The sequence below is a fragment of the Condylura cristata genome, unplaced genomic scaffold (genome assembly GCF_000260355.1).
Source record: "Condylura cristata isolate star-nosed mole 26May11 unplaced genomic scaffold, ConCri1.0 scaffold00023, whole genome shotgun sequence".
Classification (NCBI taxonomy): domain Eukaryota; kingdom Metazoa; phylum Chordata; class Mammalia; order Eulipotyphla; family Talpidae; genus Condylura; species Condylura cristata.
In genome coordinates, this window is record NW_004567124.1 from 12207004 (window position 1) to 12227428 (window position 20425).

The following is a 20425-nucleotide window of genomic DNA, read 5'->3' on the forward strand; positions in this document are numbered from 1 at the left end:
GGGGATTGAACTCCTGCTGAAGTGGCTTCAGCTGGCTTCACTGCTGTGCTTTAACCCGTTGCACCACCAGGTTGGGCCCAAGTTCCTTTTATTTCTAACATGCTGAGAGTTTTTACTAAAAATGGCATTGAATTCAGTCAAGACTAGATCTGAGTTGCTAAAATTTTGTATAATTCAAAGCAGCAGTCCAGCAAGACCGTGGCAGAAGAGGCTGGGTTCACCTCCACATACCCACAAACTATTACAACAAAATAAAGACAACCAATCCTAAAGATACATGAACCCTAAAGATACATGAGTGACTATTGCATACATAAGAAGCAATGGCACAGTAGAGAAGAGTAGGAAATACTAAACTATAGAGAAATACCATGGCACTATAACCCATGAGAAGAAGCTGCGGATAACTTGAGGGCACACACCTGGATCAGTGATGATAGAAAGCAGGCACTACATTGGAGTAGAGGGTGCACAGAGTTAGCATGCAAGACAGGGAGTGCATTACTCAAGAACTGTAAGGGCGCAAAGTGGTAATTACTGCTTGAATCTCAGGCTCTCAAACTAAAACAGTGGAAACCCAAACATTGAGCGAGAGCCAGATCAGATCACTAGAGTCTCCTCAGTAAGAAGATATTACTTGCAGACTGAAGCTGAGATCTATAAAATGCCACTTGAGTTAATCTCCCACAAAGGTCAAAAGCTAACCATTGAAAGCTGTCACTAACCAGAGTTTAAAATCATCTGGATCTTAACAGCAGAAGCAAGCATCTCAGGGCATCTCCCTACTCAAGCAAAGAGTAGGACGTAGCCCTATCTCAACTAGTTTTTATGTAGACGTCTAGCTGCTGCTATCTAGAGACTGAAGGGGATTTATATAGGGCTTTTTATTGCATAGTTCCCGTCTCCATGCAACTTCCAACTGCTTCAGTTTCTCTGAATTCTGAACTCTGCATTTTCATATTTAACATGAACTCTTCTTCCACCTACCATAAGGAAATGTATCTAGGCAAAAAGAGTAATAAGAGCTCACTTCACTTGTTTTCTCTCAGTGATAATTGTTTTGTGCCCTCTGTAGTCATTGTTTAGAAACAGGTTAAAAAGCATGGCACTAAGACGCTAAAGCCATTTCAGCATGAGTTCGATCCCTCCTCGGAGGTGATCCACATGGCACAGCAGACCTCTCCTGACCAGCCCGCTGCTCCCCCTCAGCAGTGTACTTTGTCAGTCAGCCTGCTGTGCTCTGTTTCTGGTGAATCTTATCACCTCTGGTGAGTTCTATATGCATAAATAAATAAATCTTTTTTAAAAAAAAATGTTGTGAGCATCAGGCAAGACAGGAAAGGTCTGCCGTTCCATGTGTGTTAGCTCCCTGGCAGGAGATAGGTTGATAGCACTGAGAGTTAACCCCTGTGCCACCGGGGAGGTTCCACTTCATTCTTTATTGAGGGAGTGGCACACTATACATTTCAAATACTTGATAACTTTTAGCATATATCTCCATGAAACCATCGTAATAACATATCCATCATTCTTAAAGGTATCCTTAAGCCCCTTTGAAACCTCAACATCCTCAGGTAATTGCTACTTTACATCCTGTAATTTAGTTTACACTTCCTAAAATTTTTTAAAAAATATTTTATTTATGCATACAGAACTGGGGTACAGGCCAGAGGTACAGGGGCAATGAGAGGATTCACCAGGGACAGATTGGGGAGTACAACAGCCAGGTTGAGTGAAATACACTGCTGAGGGGACCAGCGGGTGAGACAGGAGAGGTCTGCCAAGTCATGTGGGTCACCTCTCTGGCCTGGGATCAAACTCTTTGCTGAGGTGGCTGTGGCTAGTGCTGCGCTTTACCCCCTTGGGCCACCGGGGAGAGCCCTACACTTTCTAGAATTTTATATGAATGAAACATAAGTAGAGACTCATTTTTGTCTGGCTTCTTTTACTCACCATACTTGGAGAGTCATCGGAATTGTTGCATGTATCAGCAGTTCCTTATTTACATTGATTAATAGTAGACCATTGTGTGGATGAACCACAATGCGTTTAGGTATTCACCTGATTATGGACATTTAAGTTACTGTATTTTAGGTTTTTTCAAATGAAGCTACTCTGAAGATATGTGTACGTGTGTTTGTGTGTCACATAAGTTTTCACTTGTCCAAACTAAATACTAAGAATGGAATAGCTGGTTTGTATGGTAGATATGTTTAACTTTTTTAGAAACTCTCAAACTTTTCCAAAGTGACTGGATAATTTTACATTCACACTAGCAATGTAATACAGTTCCATTGCTCCATATTCTTATCAATATTTGGATTATCAGTCTTAAATTTTAGGGTTCAGAGTGGATGTGTAGTGGTTTCTCAATATTGTTAAATTTGCATTTCCATTTATAATTTACCTTGCTCCTTCCCACTGGGCCTCATTCAGGAGTCTGAGTTATGGTAAGTGATAGCACCTGTTTTCACTTGTACCCTCCATATAAGCAAAATTTGTGTATCTTTTCATTTGTTTACTTGTTAGCTGTGCATCTTCTTTGGTGGAGTGTCCAAACTTTGTTAGTTTTTAGCTTTTCCCTTATAAAGAAGAATGACGAGTACTTTATATATTAATGCGAGTCCTTTGTCAAAAATGTATTTTGAAAATATTTTCTTTCAGTCATTAATTTTCTTTTTTTTTTTTTAAGATTTATTTATTTATTTATACAGAACTGGGGTATAGGCCAGAGGCTCAGGGACGGTGAGAGGCTTCACCAGAGACAGAGTGAGGAGCAGAACAGGCAGATCGACAAGGTACACTGCTGAGGGGAGCAGCGGGCGGGTCAGGAGAGGTCTGCCACACCATGTGGTCTCCTCTGGGGTGGACGGGAATCGAACTCATGCAGAAGTGGCTTTAGTTTCTCAGTGCTGTGCTTTAACCCGCTGCACCACCAGGGAGGGCCATTAATTTTCATGTTCTTACATCTTTTAGGAGAGCAAACACTTCAAATTTTAATAAAGTCTAGTTTATGGTGATTGTGTTCAGGGATTCAGAAATTAAATATTGGGCCCTCTCTGGTGGTACAATGGGTTAAGGTAGCAGTGCTACAAAGCTGGCTGCAGTTGCTTCAGTGCCAGCTTGATCCCTGGCCAAGGAGCTAACCCACATGGCGCAGCAGACCTCTGCTGTCTTGTCTGCTTGGTTCTCCTCAGCAGTGTACTTTGTCAATTTGCCTGTTCTGCTCCATCCTCTGTCTCTGGTGAATCTTCTCACCACTCCTATAGCTCTGGCCTATACATAGTCACCGGATCCCCAGCCAAGGATTTGACCCTCATGGCTCAGCAGACCTGTTCTGTCTTACCCATTGCTCTCCTCAGTAGAGTATTTTAGTCAATCTGCCTGTTCTGTTCCCCACTCTGTCTCTGGTAACTCCTCTTATCCCCCCAATCTCTGGCCTGTACTCCAGTTCATATATACAAAAATAAATAATCTTAAAAAGGGGGGGAAAAAAGGGAAATAGCAGCATAGCTCAGTGGGTGGGCTTCATTTCCTCCACTCCCACATTCATACCTTGGCTTACAAGTCCCAGCATGCCATGACCCAGACTTCCCAAATGGGGGACAGTTGGGAAGAAGCAAGGTAGATATATATAAATGAAAATATAATGAAGAAGGAAGAGAAAGAAACATGGAGGAGAAGCACATTGGGAGACTCCTGGTTCTTGGCAGAGAGCTCATCCTCATGTTGGATTGCGTGATACATTATTTTTTAAAATATAATAGTTGATTTTTACAACATTTTGTACATTTTTTTAATCTCAATTGTAAACCCCGTGGGTTTCCCATCACCGAGTCACCCGTGTGCCATCACCATAGTCCTGTGCATTTTGTATGATACATTTTTTAAAGAAGATTTATGCATACAAGAAGTGGGGTCTAGGCCAAAGGTACAGGGGAAGTGAGAAGATTCACCAGAGACAGAGGGGGGAGCAAAAACAGGCAGATCTACTGAAATATTCTGCTGAGGGGAGCAGTGGGCAGGTTAGGAGAGGTCTACCGCAACGTGGGTTAACTCCTTGGCTGAGGATAGAACTCATGTTGTAGTGGTTTGATAGCACTGAGACTAACCCCTGTGCCAACAGGGAGGCCCTAGATGATGCATTTAAAATTTTGAGTTTCTCCTTATGTCCCAGCTCTCTGGAACCTGCCTAGACCCCTTCTTGTAGTTTCCCAGCAGAAGGAACTTAGTCTCAGCAACCCTGTTTCTGGTCAAGCCTGTTTGGCTGAATATTTGTCTCTCAAGGGATGGGTAATTTTTGATGTTTTATAGGGAAATTACTACTTGAAAACATTTATTCTTTTTATGCATACCAATTCTATTGGGGCCTGTATCCCTTAAAAGTTTGGGGTCCCTGTGCTCTCCCTGGTGGTGCAGCAAGTTAAAGCATAGCTCTAAGAAGCTAAAGCCACTTTAGCATGAGTTCGATCCCTGGCCAGGGAGGTGATCCACATGGCGCAGCAGACCTCTCTTCAACTGCCCGCTGCTCCCCTCAGCAGTGTACTTCATCGATCTGCCTGTTCTGCTCCCCGCTCTGTCTCTGACCTGTGCCCCAGATCTGTATGCATAAATAAATAAATCTTTAAAAAAAAAGTTTGGGTCCCTGAATACCCTTCAGTCACATGTTAATGATGGATGCCTAGAGTAGAAAAAGGTAAGGTAGAAGGTCTCATAAGGACAAACACCAGAGGTGAGGAGAGGGATGATAAGGAATCAAACTAAACTTGGCTATAGTTTCTAGGAATCTGAGGTTGAGTCAGAAAAGATTATCAACAGAGAGTATTAGCTTAGATAACCAGCCCAACCTGACTCCCAGGTGATAATTTCCACAATCAGTCCATCCAAGAACACTATAAAAGAATACACTTGCTCTAGCAAAATACAGCTCTCCTGTCTACCTGTATTTCTGCTGATATACCTCTTTCCTTTTTTTCCCCCCTTAATACACTTGCTTTTGTACTGACGAATGGGAACATTGTTGAATTTTCTCAGAGGGACCCAAGAATCCCACACACAGAAACCAACAGCTGTCATTGTCTTTTAATCCTTCATAAAAATTTCATTCAACAAAATTCAGTAAGTATTTGCATAGCTAATACATTCCAGTGACCTCTCCTTTTTAAACCACTTCTTATATTTCTGAAAATTTTCATTTACATTTCTGGTATGCAGTCAAAAGTCAAAACCTGAGAACATTACATTTTTAAATGTGTACTGGTTTTAGTTCTTACTTTTAGGTCTGTTATTGTTAACAGGTTCAGATGATGAGGAGTAGTGTGAGGTTTTGGGTCTCTCTGACAGAAACATTCTGAGCTTACTACTTTGAGAAACTTCAGATACAGGAAAAGCTCTAAAACAGAGTAAAAATTACCCCACGATAAGGGAAATTTACATTTATGAAGAAACTATTCCTTTACCAAAAGGATGACTATATCTCCAGATATTTATTAGTGAAGCAACTACCAAGTTAAAGACTTAAAATCTGTATAACAAACATTACTCTTGTTTACCATTCTTTTCTTAATTAGCACTCATACGTGGTCTTTTTCCTTTAGCTAAAACAGTATTTAAGTCTAAATTGTAAGCCACTTCTGAGAGTTACTAATTTTTCCCTGGGTAGGTCCTATAATAAGGAGCCTCTCTGGAGGTGCAAGGGGTTGAAGAGCAGCACTATGAAACTATCCACATTTGATCCCAGGCCAGGGAGGTGGCTCACATGGCGCAGCAGACCTCTCCTGTCTAGCCTGCTGTTCTCCTCAGCAGTGTATTTCAGTCAATCAGCATGTTCTTTTCTCTACTCTTCTTCACCCCTGAACTTCTAGCCTATACCCCATAAATAAATCAATCTTTAAAAAACAAAAATTTTAAAATTGTGTAAATTAGTTAATTTTTCTGTTGTTAATTTTTATTCTATTATGGGACTCCAGCTGAGAACTTAAAATAGTAGAAAGAAAATTTTTTGCCCTCTTCTATATGACCTAGTTTTGGTGAGATGCTGACTTGAACTCGTTGACTTTATTTCTTGATTTCTAGTGCTTTTTAAAAATTTAGTATTACAATTTTAAATCCAGATTACTGACTGTTCAAAACACAGTCTAATTTCCTGAGTGTCCTATATTTAGAAGACAAAGTCTCAATGTTACAGTTTATTAGATAATCAAAGCGATGATTTCAACAGAAGAGACTGGGAGAGGGGTTTCTGATCAGTTGTTTTCCCAACTCTCTACTCTCCACCCCAGGTTGTGTTGAGATATGCAGTGTTTTCTCAGAAAAAAATTGAGTTACATTTGAGATCAGAATATGGCAGAAGTAAAGAAATCATGGGAATTTAAAATATTTTTTGATAGTATATGTTAATTTCCAGATATGATAACTTGTGATTTTATTGTTTTTTAAAGCTTTTATTTTTTACATAGAAAAACGGGGGTACAGGCCAGAGGTACAAGAAGTGAGAGGATTCACAGAGACAGAGTGAGGAGCAGAGCAGAAAGATTTACTGAAATCTCTGCTGAGGGGAGCAGCAGGTGAGACACGACAGCTCTGGGTCAACTCCTTGGCTGAGGATCAAACTCAGGTTGTAGGGGTACTAACAGTGGGATTTAATACCTAGGCCACCAAGGTGTTTGAGAGAAAGGCAAACATTTATGAGATACAAGATTTTACTATAAGGAAATACCTGTTTGGTTGGATACCTACATGTCACTTCAGAAAGGGAGATTCCAGGCTTCCAGACAGTTGATTTCTGTTGATTTGTGATAGCGTTGATTGCAGAGTCCTTTCACAGTAGTTCTCTTTTCTCTGCTTTTGCCTCGGTTTTCCTTTGAGTAAAACTTCATTTTCTTTCTTGGTATATTTTAGTCTTGGTCAATAATATAATCTCTGTTGTTGTGCTGTAATTACTAAAATTAAAAACTGAGCCCCACTCCTTGCCCAGCAAATAAATGTTGGGAAATTTAATTGGATAAAGGGGGTATATAGCATTGCCATGAGACTGGGCCATGTTTGATGATGGAGATCCTCAGGACACACCCAAGTCTAGTCACCCTATCCTATCAATGATGTCTGGAGCATAGAGCCTTTAATCCCCATTCTCTGTGCAACAGATCTCTCTGTCTCACCCACTGCTTCTCTTAGCAGTGTGTTTCAATATATCTGCCTTTTCTTTTCTCCACTTTGTCTCTGGTGAATTCTTTTACCCGTGTGCCTCCGGCCTTACTCTGATATTTCTCCCATAACATTGCTACAGTATCCAAAGTTATATCTAGAACATGATTATTATTCTATGTATTCTAAAGTTTTGTTCTAATATATTTAACTCTAGGTCATTCTTAATCTAGATGGATGTTAGCCATTATAATTATATCAGCATTAAAATTAGAGGTAATAGGAAAATGCTTGTCTAAGGATTACTTGGTCTTTTAGCCTCCTTAAAGTGTCTCATTTGAAGTAAAAAATAAGTCTCTAATCAGTTATTAATAATCTTATAATTTATGAATGTTTTTATATATAGTTCTTTATAGGTATTATCTCTAATGCTTACAATATTAAGAGACAAATTATTGACTCCATTTTAGATATGAGAAAACAGGCCATGCAGAATGAAATTGTGCTCAGATAAAAAATACGAACAGGTTAATAAACCTGATTTTGAAGATTTTGAGACAGATTCACTTAAAAAGTCCAGTTAAAAACACAGATGTGGCCTAGACTTACCTGTTCCGGGTAAATTTGTAAGTGTTGACTCTTGAGTCAGATTGTTTGGCTTCATATTTCAAATAAATTAATAGGTGTCAATTTCATTACCTTAGGGTAACATAAAGATCCTGCAAGAAGGATTAGAAATGGTGGAAGGTAACTGTTTACTATAATTTTGTTGAAACTGTTTTTCAAGCATCCTTGGAAATGGCTCTAGGAGGATGTAGGATGATATAATAACCAGGGAAAATGGCGGGGAGGGGGGAGAGAAGAGGACAGAGGGAGGGTAAGATTAAGGATTTTACTTCCTCTGCCAATATAACTTACCTACCTAACTTATTTTAAGGAAGAGCAAGCAATAACTATATTATATGGATATTTTTAAAAAATCCTCAAAACAGATATTCAAATTCAATTAAAGAAACAATGATCATGTTACGTGCCAAGAAAATCAATATGAATAAAATATGATCCCTGCCCTTAACAGACTCACAGTCTATCTTAAGGTCTACAATGAAGGGAGGTCAGGAAAACACTATGTGCAATGATTAATTTTGTGGGCTGGGAAGACTAATGATGTTTTTACAGATATTAGCTGATCTGTATAGCAAATTGTGGACAAAAACTTTACATTAGGGTTTGATATAAAAAGGAAATTACCCCTACTTGCCTATTTTTTTAAAGATTTATTTACTTACGCTTACAGAACTGGGGTACAGGGCAGAGGTGTGGTGGGTGACAGATTCACCAGAAACACAGTGGGAAGCAGAATAGGCAGATGTATTGAAATACACTGCTGAGGGGAGCAGCAGCAGGGTGGGGTTGGGGGAGGCCAGGAGAGTTTTGCCATGCCATGTGGGTCAGCTCTCTGGCAGGGGGTTGAACTTGTTCTGCAGAAGCTTCAGAGAGCTTCATAATGCGGTGCTTTAACTCACTGCGCCACCAGGGACAGTCCCCTTCTCACCCATTTTTAGTCTTCCAAACGAAGAGAATCATAGAGATAAAAATTACACTGCAATCGGGTAGTTAACTATTTCTATGGCTTTGAATTATTTCATGTTCACTGCCTCTGGGATGCAGTGGGATGGGGGTGGGAAGTATCTTTATCAAGAGTTGGTCTAGCATTATTCAAAGAAATAGAACAATTATTAATGAAATTCATATGGAGTCACAAAAAACCTTGAATAGCCAAAGCTCTCCTGACTAAAATGAAGAATGGTGTTATCATACTCCCAGAATTCAAACTATATTGCAAAGTCATAATAATTAAAACAGCATGATACTGGAACAAAAAATAGACACACATACCAATGAAACGAAATAGAAAGTCCAGAAATAAAGCCACACATATATGGACAATTAATCTTTGACAAAAGAGCAAACAATTTTCAACTGAGCAAAGACAGTTGTTCAATAAATGGTGCTGGGAAAATTGGATCACCATAAGCAAAAGCATGAAACTGGACCACTACTTCACACCATGCATAAAAATCAACTCAAAATGGATAAAAGAACTGAACATAAGACCTGAAACCATAACATATATAGAAGAAAATACAGGTAAAACAGTATAAGACATAAACATCTTTAAAGACTCATCCAACAAAGAAAAGAAAGTGAAGGGAAAAATAAACAGCTGGGATTACATCAAACTAAAAGCGTCTGTACAGAAAGAGACATTAACCAAAACAAAGACACATACTACTGACTGGGAGAAAAGTTTTGCACTCCATATAACCGATAAGGGATTGATCATAAAGATCTCACAGGACTCAACAAAACCAAAGTAAATAATCAAGTCAATGAATGGGCAGAAGAACTTAAAAGCACTTCTCTAAAGAGGAAATAAATGCAAATGACCAACATCATATGAAAAATTGTTCAACATCCCTCAAAACAGGGAAATGTGGCCCTCTCTGGTGTTGCAGCGGGTTAAAGCACTGCACTAAGAAGCTTAAGCCACTTCCGCATGAGTTCGATTCCCGCCTGCCCCGGAGGAGATCCACATGGTGCGGCAGACCTCTCTTGGCCGGCCTGCCCACTGTTCTCCTCAGCAGTGTATTTTGATCATCTGCCTGTTCTGCTCCCCACTCTGTCGCTGGTGAATCCTCTCACCCTCCGCATCTCTGGCCTGTACCCCAGTTCTGTATGCATAAATAAAACAGGGAACAAAACAGGGAAATGCAAATTAAAACCACAATGAGGTACCACCTCCACCTTACACCAATAAAGAATGACACATTAAAAAAAACTAGCAACAGGGCCCTCCCTGGTGGCGCAGCGGGCTAAAGCACAGCACTGAGAAACTAAAGCTACTTCCGCATGAGTTCGATTCCCGCCTGCCCCGGAGGAGACCACATGGTGTGGCAGACCTCTCCTGACCCTCCCACTGCTCCCCTCAGCAGTGTACATTGTTAATCTGCCTGTTCTGCTCCCCATTGTCTCCGGTGAATCCCCTAAACCTCTGGCCTGTACCTCTGCATAAGTAAATAAATCTTAAAAAAACAAAAACAAAAACAAAAAACACTAGCAACAACAAATGTTGACCAGGATATGGTCAACTATACTGCTATACTATACTGCTGGTGGGAATGTAAAATGGTCCAACTACTATGGAAAGCTGTATGGAATTTCCTCGGACTACTAAAAATGGAACTAACTACCTTATGACCCAGCAACCCAGCAATTCCACTCCTAGGGATCTACTCAAAGGACACAAAAACATTAATTCAAAAGGATACCTGCACCCCTCCATTTATTGAAGTATTATTTGTAAGTAAGATATGGAAGCAACCCAAATGCCCCAAAACAGACAACTGGATCAAGAAGATGTGGTACATATATATACAATGAAGTATATTCAGCAATAAAAAAGATAAACTAAATGCCATTTTCAGCAACATAGATGGAGCTTAAAGGGATTATACTCAGTGAAATAAGCCAGAAGGAAAAAGAATAATATCGATGATTTCACTTATAGGAAGGATAGAGGGGAACCATACAAGGAAACAGGGGAAAAAAATAGTAACAATGATTAAAAACACAACAAAACAAAAATAAACAGACAACTATAAATCAGAGACATTCTGCCAGGAATGGGGAGGGAAAGGGATCAAAATGAAGGCAGAAAGAGCACAAAGACCTATGGAAGTGGTGCACAGGTGAACTGGTGGAGGAAATTTTATGGGGATTTCACAAAAAAAAAAGCAAACATTGTAATAAAAAATGGTGAACAATAATGTAAAATATATATAAATTGCATGAATCCCTCCTTTTCTTATTCACCTTAAAATTGTACAAATTAGTTTAATGAGATGAATATACATAACAGAAAGGCTGTGTGGTCTAAATATCAAAGTTTATTGAAATAAAATATAATCTATAATAAAAAATACTAAGGGTGTTATCACTGGTTACAGTTTTAAGTATATTTACAAAATTCCAACATTTAAATCCAAGAATGACACTATCCTTGTAATACAATAATAAACATAAAATTAAATGTTGAATAATACTGAATAATTCTGTCAGAAATAGTTTATACTTCCTGTCTATGTTAAATATGCCTTTTAAGGATTATGCTACAAAAGTAAAACTTTTGAAACATAAGACAGGTTTTAGAATTAAATAGTGTGAGCATAATTAGCATTTGAAACAGTAACTTTCATAGAAATGCAGTTCAATACTAAATTGGGAAAATGTTTTTAGGTGTCTTTATTAAAAAAAACCTATCTCAATGTTCTTTTTTATTAATTTCTAGGGCTGCTATAATTCTTAAGCTGGAATTAAAGTTAATTAAAAAGCCTAACAGATTATTACAGAAGTAGAAAGGACATTACAACAGTAAAGGACAGGAGAAAAAAACAGGCACTCTCATATGTGTCATATACTTAAAGTCTTTGAGAATTCTGTTAATTGGCCAATCTTTGTATAGCACAAAGAAGTCTATGATGTCATAGCAACTTCTTGACCCAAACTGTCCTAACGTGGAGAAAGAAAGCGTCTTTCTTCTTACTATATTTCAAGGTCACCCTCTGTAGTCATTACACCATTTTACCTGCTACTCCCCCAAAACACAAGCCTCAATAAATGCGATTATTCTGCACTATTCAAGGAATAAGATTCACTTGCACTAACTTTAGGAAATGACTTTCAGGGTACCTCTGAAGTTTCTTAAGTGAAGATTATTCCACTTGCTGACTGTTGTGTAGCAGTCATACATCAGTCTTCTACTCATACTGTGACTGATGGATCTGTGAAAACAATAGTTGTCATTTTATTGAAGAAGGTAAGCTTTTGATAACCACAGGAAGCTTTTCAACCCTTAGCTTAAAATCTGTGTAACTAATATATCCTGTGCACTCTGGGGAAAAAGTGCATCTTACAACTAAATTGTAAAAAAGAACTCACAAAACTGAGAGACATGGAGTTGATCTTTAACGATTAAATGCCTATCTTATTTTTATACTCATTCATTAGTTAGAGCTGCTCCATATCATAACATATTTGTTATATGCCCTTCTTAACAGTCACTGAGTAAGGAGTTTAAATGAGCATTTCAATTTCCTGACTTTCTATTTAAGGCTGTAACTACTAGACCAAAGAATCCAGGATCACTTTCAGAAGAATTTTTCTTTGTGCACTCTAATCTAGGAGACATTTCTGTTTCTCAAAGCAGAGTGTTACAGTAAAAAATTGTATGTAGTTTGTAAAGTTGTGACAAATTAAGTGATTTGAAGAAATTCTCAGAATATAAAAAAAAGTAGAGACTTGTAGAATAATAACACTTTTTGTTCTTTAAGTCTACGTGGCTTAAAGCTTAGGTTTTGTATTTCTGCCATATTTTTCTACACTTTAAGTGGGATATCACCATGCCCTGAAAAATATCAGTAACAGACAAATTTAAGCCACCTTCTTTCTCAGGGCAATAGGACAAAGCTAAACTTGAGGCAACAGTTGAAAACTTTACCCTGTTTGAGTTCAACTTTTTGAGATCAGAAAAGTGAAATTAGAAACTAGAATTTATCATGTAAAAATTTATTTGCATATCACAATTTACTAAACTCCAATTTCTAATGGTAGAAAGCTGTAATTAAGTAAGACACATGAATTATAATTTTGATAGACTTTCAAAATAAGCTAAACTTGCTAGGGAAAAAATAAGCTAAACTTAGCAGGGTCCTGCAATTTACTTGTTCCTCAGACTCCATTATCTCTAGTTGCAATTTATATTGTTCAGGAAGTCTTAGAGATCAAATTTAATTTGCTTTAAATTATTACTTGAGAAGAGTAACCTCAACTCTCCATAAAATTTCCTATCTCTTTAGAATTATTGGACATCAATATAAAAAGAGACTAAATTCTGGGTTTCTTTCAATTTTGTAATTTTTTAAAAGGAAGATAACTGTACATTGTCAAATAACCTTTTCCACTTAAAGTAGACCTTAAATAGCTCTAAAACTGACAGTACTTGAGAGATCTGAATGAATTCCATCAATGCAAAACAACATTATATGTATGTATTACAACCTGATTTTACTGCCCTTTGCTCCATGGAGGAAAAGGCAAAGGGAATCTAATAAAGAGAGATTTATGAAAAACAGTGGAAAACATAGATTTTTAAAATGCTTTTTATAGTGCCCAAATTTTTTGATTTTGACTCAACAGTCCATAGGTTACAAAAACAGCTGTGAAATATGCTTAGGGAAGAGATGATGATACAAGATAATTTCACAAATGTTGACAGCATTTAAAAACCTGATGTAAGAAATATGCCATTGGGGGAAAAGTACACATTTGAGAACAAAAAGCTGTGATATTTATGATTATTTAAGCATTACTATGTGTTCATACTATGTCTTTTACTCAGGAGTGCAAAGACTTAAATTAAAAAAAAAAAAAAAGCATCCTTTACAAAAATAGAGTAAGTTGAAGCACAGAATGTTTGCCTACAGCAAAAGTCAGACTTCTGGATGTAAAATGAATTAAAATCTCATATTTCCAGTTCTTTAAAATACAAAAATACAAATTACATACTATGTTTAATGACTCTTATTTTGTCAAACATTAGCAACTTTACAATTGTATTTAAACTATAATTATTTACAATTATAGTTTTAAGTTGTATACCCACATTTGTGTGACAGGTAAAGCGCAAACTTCCATCATATTCTAAAGTATCTGGTACATTACATAGAAAAGTAAAATGTAACAGGTTAACTTTTTTTTTTTTTTAATAAATAAGATTGATGGAGAAAAGTTCTGCAATTCTTGCCTTGGTTTTTCGTTAGGAGTAATTTAAAGATCTGCTTTAAACCAATATTAATATAAGGACCACATGTTATTGATACTTTAAATTTCCATTTTACTTCTAATCCTATTTCCTGTCAACATCTTTTCTATCATAGTTAACTGAACTGGTTATTCACTAAAAACAAAATGTTAACTTTCTGTGCAATTACAAAATGGCTAATGTGCTTAGGCAACTAATCTCTGACACACACTTACTTTATTAAGCTAAGATTAAGAAGTAGGAGGAAGAATTAGAAACATAATATATGGGATAAGTAGTCAAATCCCAGAAATCCGAGACAATAAAACAACATATATTCCAAACTCTAATCCTAAATTAAATCTATGTTTCATTCAATTTACTAACGGTTGGAAGAAATTACTTTACCTAAGCACTTCAGACCAGCATTTTATTAGGAAGTAGTCAAAGTCAATTTTAGCTGCTTCAAACTTCATAGTCTGTATATATGTCTGTGTATTCTCAAAATGGTGATTATTAAATTTGAGAGAAATTTCCCAAATTCCTTTGAGAATCTTATAGATGACATGGGTCCCTGCTTCAGAAACATACAAATAAAAGTGTTGACAACTTATTATAAATCACAGAATTGTTGATTCAATGGGATTAGATATGAAGAGAATGTTCACATTGCTAAATAAGAATGACAAATAAGGGGAGTAAGTTTTAAAAGAACAAGAAAGTATGGTGACCATTTCTATTCATTCATATGCCTCTTTTACTAGTTCTAACAATTGGCTGATGCAAATATGCCCCTAATCTAATTTACAAATATTAAAAACAAAAATCATTAAATTTTAACCTCTGCTATAAGTATATATGTAACAATATATATGTATTATAAAATACTGTGAAGACTTTAATATACCACTATCAAGTTCCAATGTACCCAAACCAGCAAAGAAAATCTGAATATATAATTTGTAAACTGGTAAAATTTAAGAAAATAAGACACAATAACTCTAAATTCTTTATAACCTTCAAGGATGGGAAACCGGTATCTCTGAGAAATTTGTTTTAATAGAATTAAACATTTAATTTTGCCCCACAGTAATCAAAATGAACATTTTATTATTGTTCTTGGTATATGAAACTGAATTCCAGGAATGTAAGAAAGTCTGACTTGGAAATATACAGAACAGACTGAATTAACAAACATATTACATCTTTAATTATTTTCTATAAGTATACATTGATATCTACTTATCTGATAGCAGCACTGCTGGTTTTAAGTTTTTTTTTCTTCCAAAAGGAATGTAGAATGGCAGTATTATCTTTGGAACAAATTAAGAAACAGTAACAAGTAACAGAAGAATAATTTCTACATATAGAATAATTTTCAAGGGCAATAAATAAGTATGTAATTATGGACAATATGCCTCAAATATGATTTCTTAAACTGCTCAACATATATATATATTAATTAAATGTAATGTATGGTCACTATCTGTTTGGGACAAGCAAACCTTAAGATCTGAGTTTCTTCCTATAACCAGTGTTATCAAGAGTAAACTTGGAATAAGGTCAACGTATTTGAGCCAACAGAGAATTCTGTAGTACATCTGATTACAATGTATACATATTCTAGGTTATGAAGAGTTTCACCAAATATTTTGTATCAAGTTTTATACTCCAAACAGGTTGTCTGATGATGTATCATGCTAGCATAGGAAATCTGAAGGGATAACATACTATAAAACAAAAACAAACATGCAACACAGGACATAAAAGACAGAGCTTGACCCTGGATTTTTCCTTTGAGTATTTCCCTCTACAAATAATACAGCTTTTTACATACAGACTCATCCTACAACTGATTTTGGATCAGAAAATGATATTAAAGACAGCTTAAGAAATCTAGACCACTTTTATTTTGTAGTCTATTGTCATCCCAGCCCACAAAAACATTCTCCAAGTGGATGCTCAGGTTAGATTAAGATGATCTTAGACAAACACATTTACTGAGGTTTAGGATGTAAATTACGTATCTACTTGCAGCAGCAATAGTCTCTCCAAAATGAGTAAAACAAATTTTTAAATATAAAACATATAAAAAGGACTATCAAGGATAGTTTTCCAAACTATATCTAGAAATACAGGAAAATATGTGTTGCCTCATAATAAAGTTCAATAAATATTCTTTCTGAATCCTATAAACACTACAAGATGCTATAGGTTTATTTGGTTCTCATAAATTAAAAAATCTGATTGCTTTTACATAAATTTCTCAAAATTCTTCTGTTTCACACAAAATTTTATTAGTACTTTTTCACTAGACTCAGATTATCTCTAACTTCCTTTCAGACTGTGCTTTTTGTTGATTATAACAATATACTTAATTTTCTAGCAAATAAACATGATCTAAAATTTAAAGTTCAAGGAGATTCTAGAAAAAGGTAGACGATGAACTATCTGGTTTCCTACACTCCCATATTTACAAGACCTAGCATCCACTGTGGTTTCCTCCTTACACTCATCACATTGTTAATAGTAACTGTGGTCCAGGTTACCTATGTTAAAGGTTTCAAAATTCTTCAAAATTCCACAATACTACAAAGTCATTAATATCTGGCTTTGATAGGATATTAGTACTAGCATAATGTAATTTTTTGCTATTGGAAAAGAAATACAAATATTTATTTTTTTTCTATCTAAATTACACCCAAGTTCCTTTATCACTTTTCAAGATAATATCTAAAATGTACATTCCTAAAGAAAGGTAAAGCTGTTCAAGGGCTGAACTAGTCCAATATGCAATAAAGGGTTATTTACTCTTGCTACTTTTTGTTTTTAAATTTCTATATTAAACCCCTGGTTTCTTGTGGATTAGATCATAATTTAACATTGTAAAAATTCACTTCAAAAATTATTGTGCTAATATTTAGATTTCAGGAAGGAATCAGACAAAATCAATTATCTCCATTCATTGTTAGAACAGAAGATAAAATAGCTTACTAACTGATATGAGTTATGAATGTCACTATGACACAAAATTTGCTGTGATTCACTTATTTGACTACAAGTGCAGTATTTTTCATGAGACAACACACAGCATTTCCAACTTGTAACATGAAACTCCAGCTCATAAAGAGAGTACTGTGTGACTCGGAAAAAGTCTGATTGTAACTAAGTAACAACCTTTACCCTGAAAAACATTAACAAAATCCATTGGGAAATCAGGCACAGACGGTATTTATCGGTTTTTCTTCCTTTTCTTCCTCCTGTGGTTCTGTTTCTTGAGACATACAGATGATTCCAACAGAATCTAGCACTTCTTACAAAATGACACAACTATTTTTTTCCTTTTCTTTTTCTTTATCTTTTTCTCGAGGTTCTTTTCGTTTACGTTCACTATTTCCAGATTGTCTTCCATTTGATGGAGAGGCTTGTGCTGGCTGACTCTGTTTTATAAAGGATAACAGGAAGAAATCAACTCAATTACTCTTAAGATATTAAGTCAGTTATCTAAAAAACATTCTCCCTGGTGGCCCAACAAGTTAAAGCACAGCACTCTGAAGCTATCAGAAGCTACTGCACCATGAGTTCAATTCCAGACCAGGGAGGTGATCCACAGAGCATGGCAGACCCTTCCTGACCCACCACTGCTCCTTTAGCAGTGTATTTCAGTACATCTCATTGTTTATTCCCCATTATCTCTGGTAAATCCTCTCACCCCTCACACCTCTGGCCTGTACCCCAGTGCTTGTATGCAATACATAATAAATAAATCTTAAAAAAAAAAAAAAAGTGAAAGGTATCACTAGTGCAAAAAGAAGTTATTGGTATACAGACTTGTTACTTTTCAAGTAATTGCCATTATCATTTTGGACAGATTTAATCAACATATTCATTTTCCAAGGAAAATGGAATTTTAAACTTAAAGAAGATTATTCAAGAAATATTTATCCAAAATTTTAAAAAATGTTACAGAAAGTGACGCCTTAAACACAGCAGTTTTCATCACATCATTAAATAGAATATTAAACATTTATTTATAAATTTTTATTTATTTAAAAGGATTTATTTATTTATACATACAGAATTGGGCACAGGCCAGAAGTTGGATGGGGAGGGGGGGTGAAAGGATTCACCAGAGAGAGAGTAGGGAGCAGAACAAGCAGATCTACTGAAATACACTACTGTGGGGTGCAGCAGGTGAGACAGCAGAGTCTGCTGTGCCATGTGGGTCAGCTCCCTGGCTGAGACTTGAATGGTGGCGGAGAGCTTCACGGTAGCACTTGTGCTACCACTGAGAGCTCCTATTTTAAAATTTTAAAAAAATATTTAATTTGAAATGCATTGGACTATGGTGATGGCACACAGTGATTTGGGGATGGAAAGCCCACGGGATTACGACTGAGATGAAAAAATGCACAAAGTGATGTAAAAATAAACTATTATATATATAAAAAAATTATTTTGAGCTTCTCTAGTTGTACAGGAGTTAAAGCCTCAGGGTTATCAAGCTCTTGTTTAATTAAAAAAAAAAAAAAGAAAGATTTACTGGAAGTTAGCCACAGCTACTTCAGTGTGAGTTCAGTCCCTGGCCCCAGAGGTGACCCACATGGCACAGCAGACCTCTTCTGACCCGCCCACTGCTCCTCTCAGCAGTGTACTTCTTTGATCTGCCTATTCTGCTCCAGGCTCTGTCTGGTGAATCCTCTTGCCACCTCTGCACCTCTGGCCTGTCCCTCAGTTCTGTATGCAAAAGTAAATAAATCTTAATAATAATAATAAAAAAAACAAAGTAGGGAAGGTTTTAGCTTAAAAGACAGAGCTAGAACTAGAAATATTTGGACTAGAACCAGAAATATACTTATTTTAGTGGAATTCTCTATATAAAGTTTCATAACACCATAAAGGCATCTTGCTTTCTTAACTACCTAATTCTAAGGAATAGCTCGGGCATGGTTCAGCTAAACATAAAAAGGGAATTATTCTTTTTAATGAAATGAGATTTATCATATAGACATCGACTTAATGACCCCTATCTTTAATTTTTTTCCTGTGTTTTTTTTGTAATAGTTTATTTTTACAAGTTTTTGTGTATTTTTCCACCTCAGTTGCAATCCCCTTGAGTTTCCCATCACCAAATCACCCATGTGCCATCACCATAGTCCAGTGCATTTCCCTATCTTTAATTCTTAAAATCTTTAGCTAAGGTAAGTGAAAAATGGAAAGGTGGAATACTTTGTACATGTGACAGTAGGTTCTAATATTGTTCATTTATTCATTTTTAAAGATTTATTTACTTATACATACAGAACTAGGGTACAGATCAGAGGTGCAGGGAGTAAAAGGATTCACCAAAGGCAAAGTGGGGAGCAGAACAGGCAGATTGACTGAAATACACTGCTGAGGGGAGCAGTGGGCAGGTCAGGAGAGGTCTGCCACGCCATGTGGGTCAGCTCCTTGGCTGGGGATCAAACTCGTGCTGCAGTGGCTGTGATTGTGCTTTAACCCACTGCACCACCACGGAGGGCCCAGCACTACTTAACTTAACCACAAACCTAAGTGTTGAGTTAAGTGTTATCTTCTATTTGACAGAAAGGAAAAATGAGGCTAGGAGAGATAGAGGACTATGCCCAAGGTATTGCAAATAGTGTGGGATAATAGAAACGCAAATCCAAGTCTATCTGGCTCCAGTCTACATTCATTCCAGTAGTACCTCATACTGCCCTCTAGTTGACAGATTGCTCAAATTGGTTTATTTTCTTTGTAGTTATTAAGAAGTTAAAAAACAAATTTGAAAAATACTGCCATCAGAACCTCAGGAACAATAAGTTTAATAAATAAGAAATTTAAGACAGGATCATAAAACCAAATAGGTACTAAAATGCTAACATAACTAAAGCAGTAGTAATTAATTAAAACATTTTAATCTCATCATAAATTTCTTTTGCTGAAGTGATTGTTGTATTTAAGAATGAGATCATTTATTTTTACCGGGGCCTGTGTAGAAGCAGAAGCTGCAGCTACTGCTGCTTGTTCCTGTTCTTGATAATATTGAGAAGCCCGTCTATCTTCTTCTTCTTGGAGTTTCTTTGCCAGTTCCAAATCACTGATTCCTTCAGGGATTTGTTCCCAATTTATTTCTTGACTCTGTTGTTCTTGTTGTAGAGATAATGCCATGAGATAATCCTAAGAAATTAAATTATAACCAGTTTTAGCTATGAGATTTACGCAAGAACTATAAATGTAAGTATAGAGATTATACTTATAAAGCTTTGAAAAAAATTTTTTTAAGATTTATTTATTTATGGGCCCTCCCTGGCGGCGCAGAGGGTTAAAGCACAGCACTAAGAAGCTTAAGTCACTTCCGCATGAGTTCGATTCCCGCCTGCCCTGGAGGTGACCACATGGCGTGGCAGACCTCTC

The 20425-nt window shown here is 36.4% G+C and overlaps 1 protein-coding gene across 1 annotated transcript in view; it reads right to left on the reverse strand.

Moving 5' to 3' along the window:
• Positions 1-11769: 11769 nt before the first annotated feature.
• The window catches only part of FAM63B (family with sequence similarity 63, member B), a 63816-nt gene continuing 55160 nt past the window's right edge, over positions 11770-20425 (reverse strand). Inside the window, exons 8-9 of the mRNA XM_004687741.2 lie at positions 19994-20188; positions 11770-17448 (exon numbers count right to left, since the gene is read on the reverse strand). Coding sequence (XP_004687798.1) covers positions 17323-17448; positions 19994-20188 — 321 coding nt within the window. The 3' untranslated portion in view covers positions 11770-17322. The remainder of the gene's footprint in view (positions 17449-19993; positions 20189-20425) is intronic.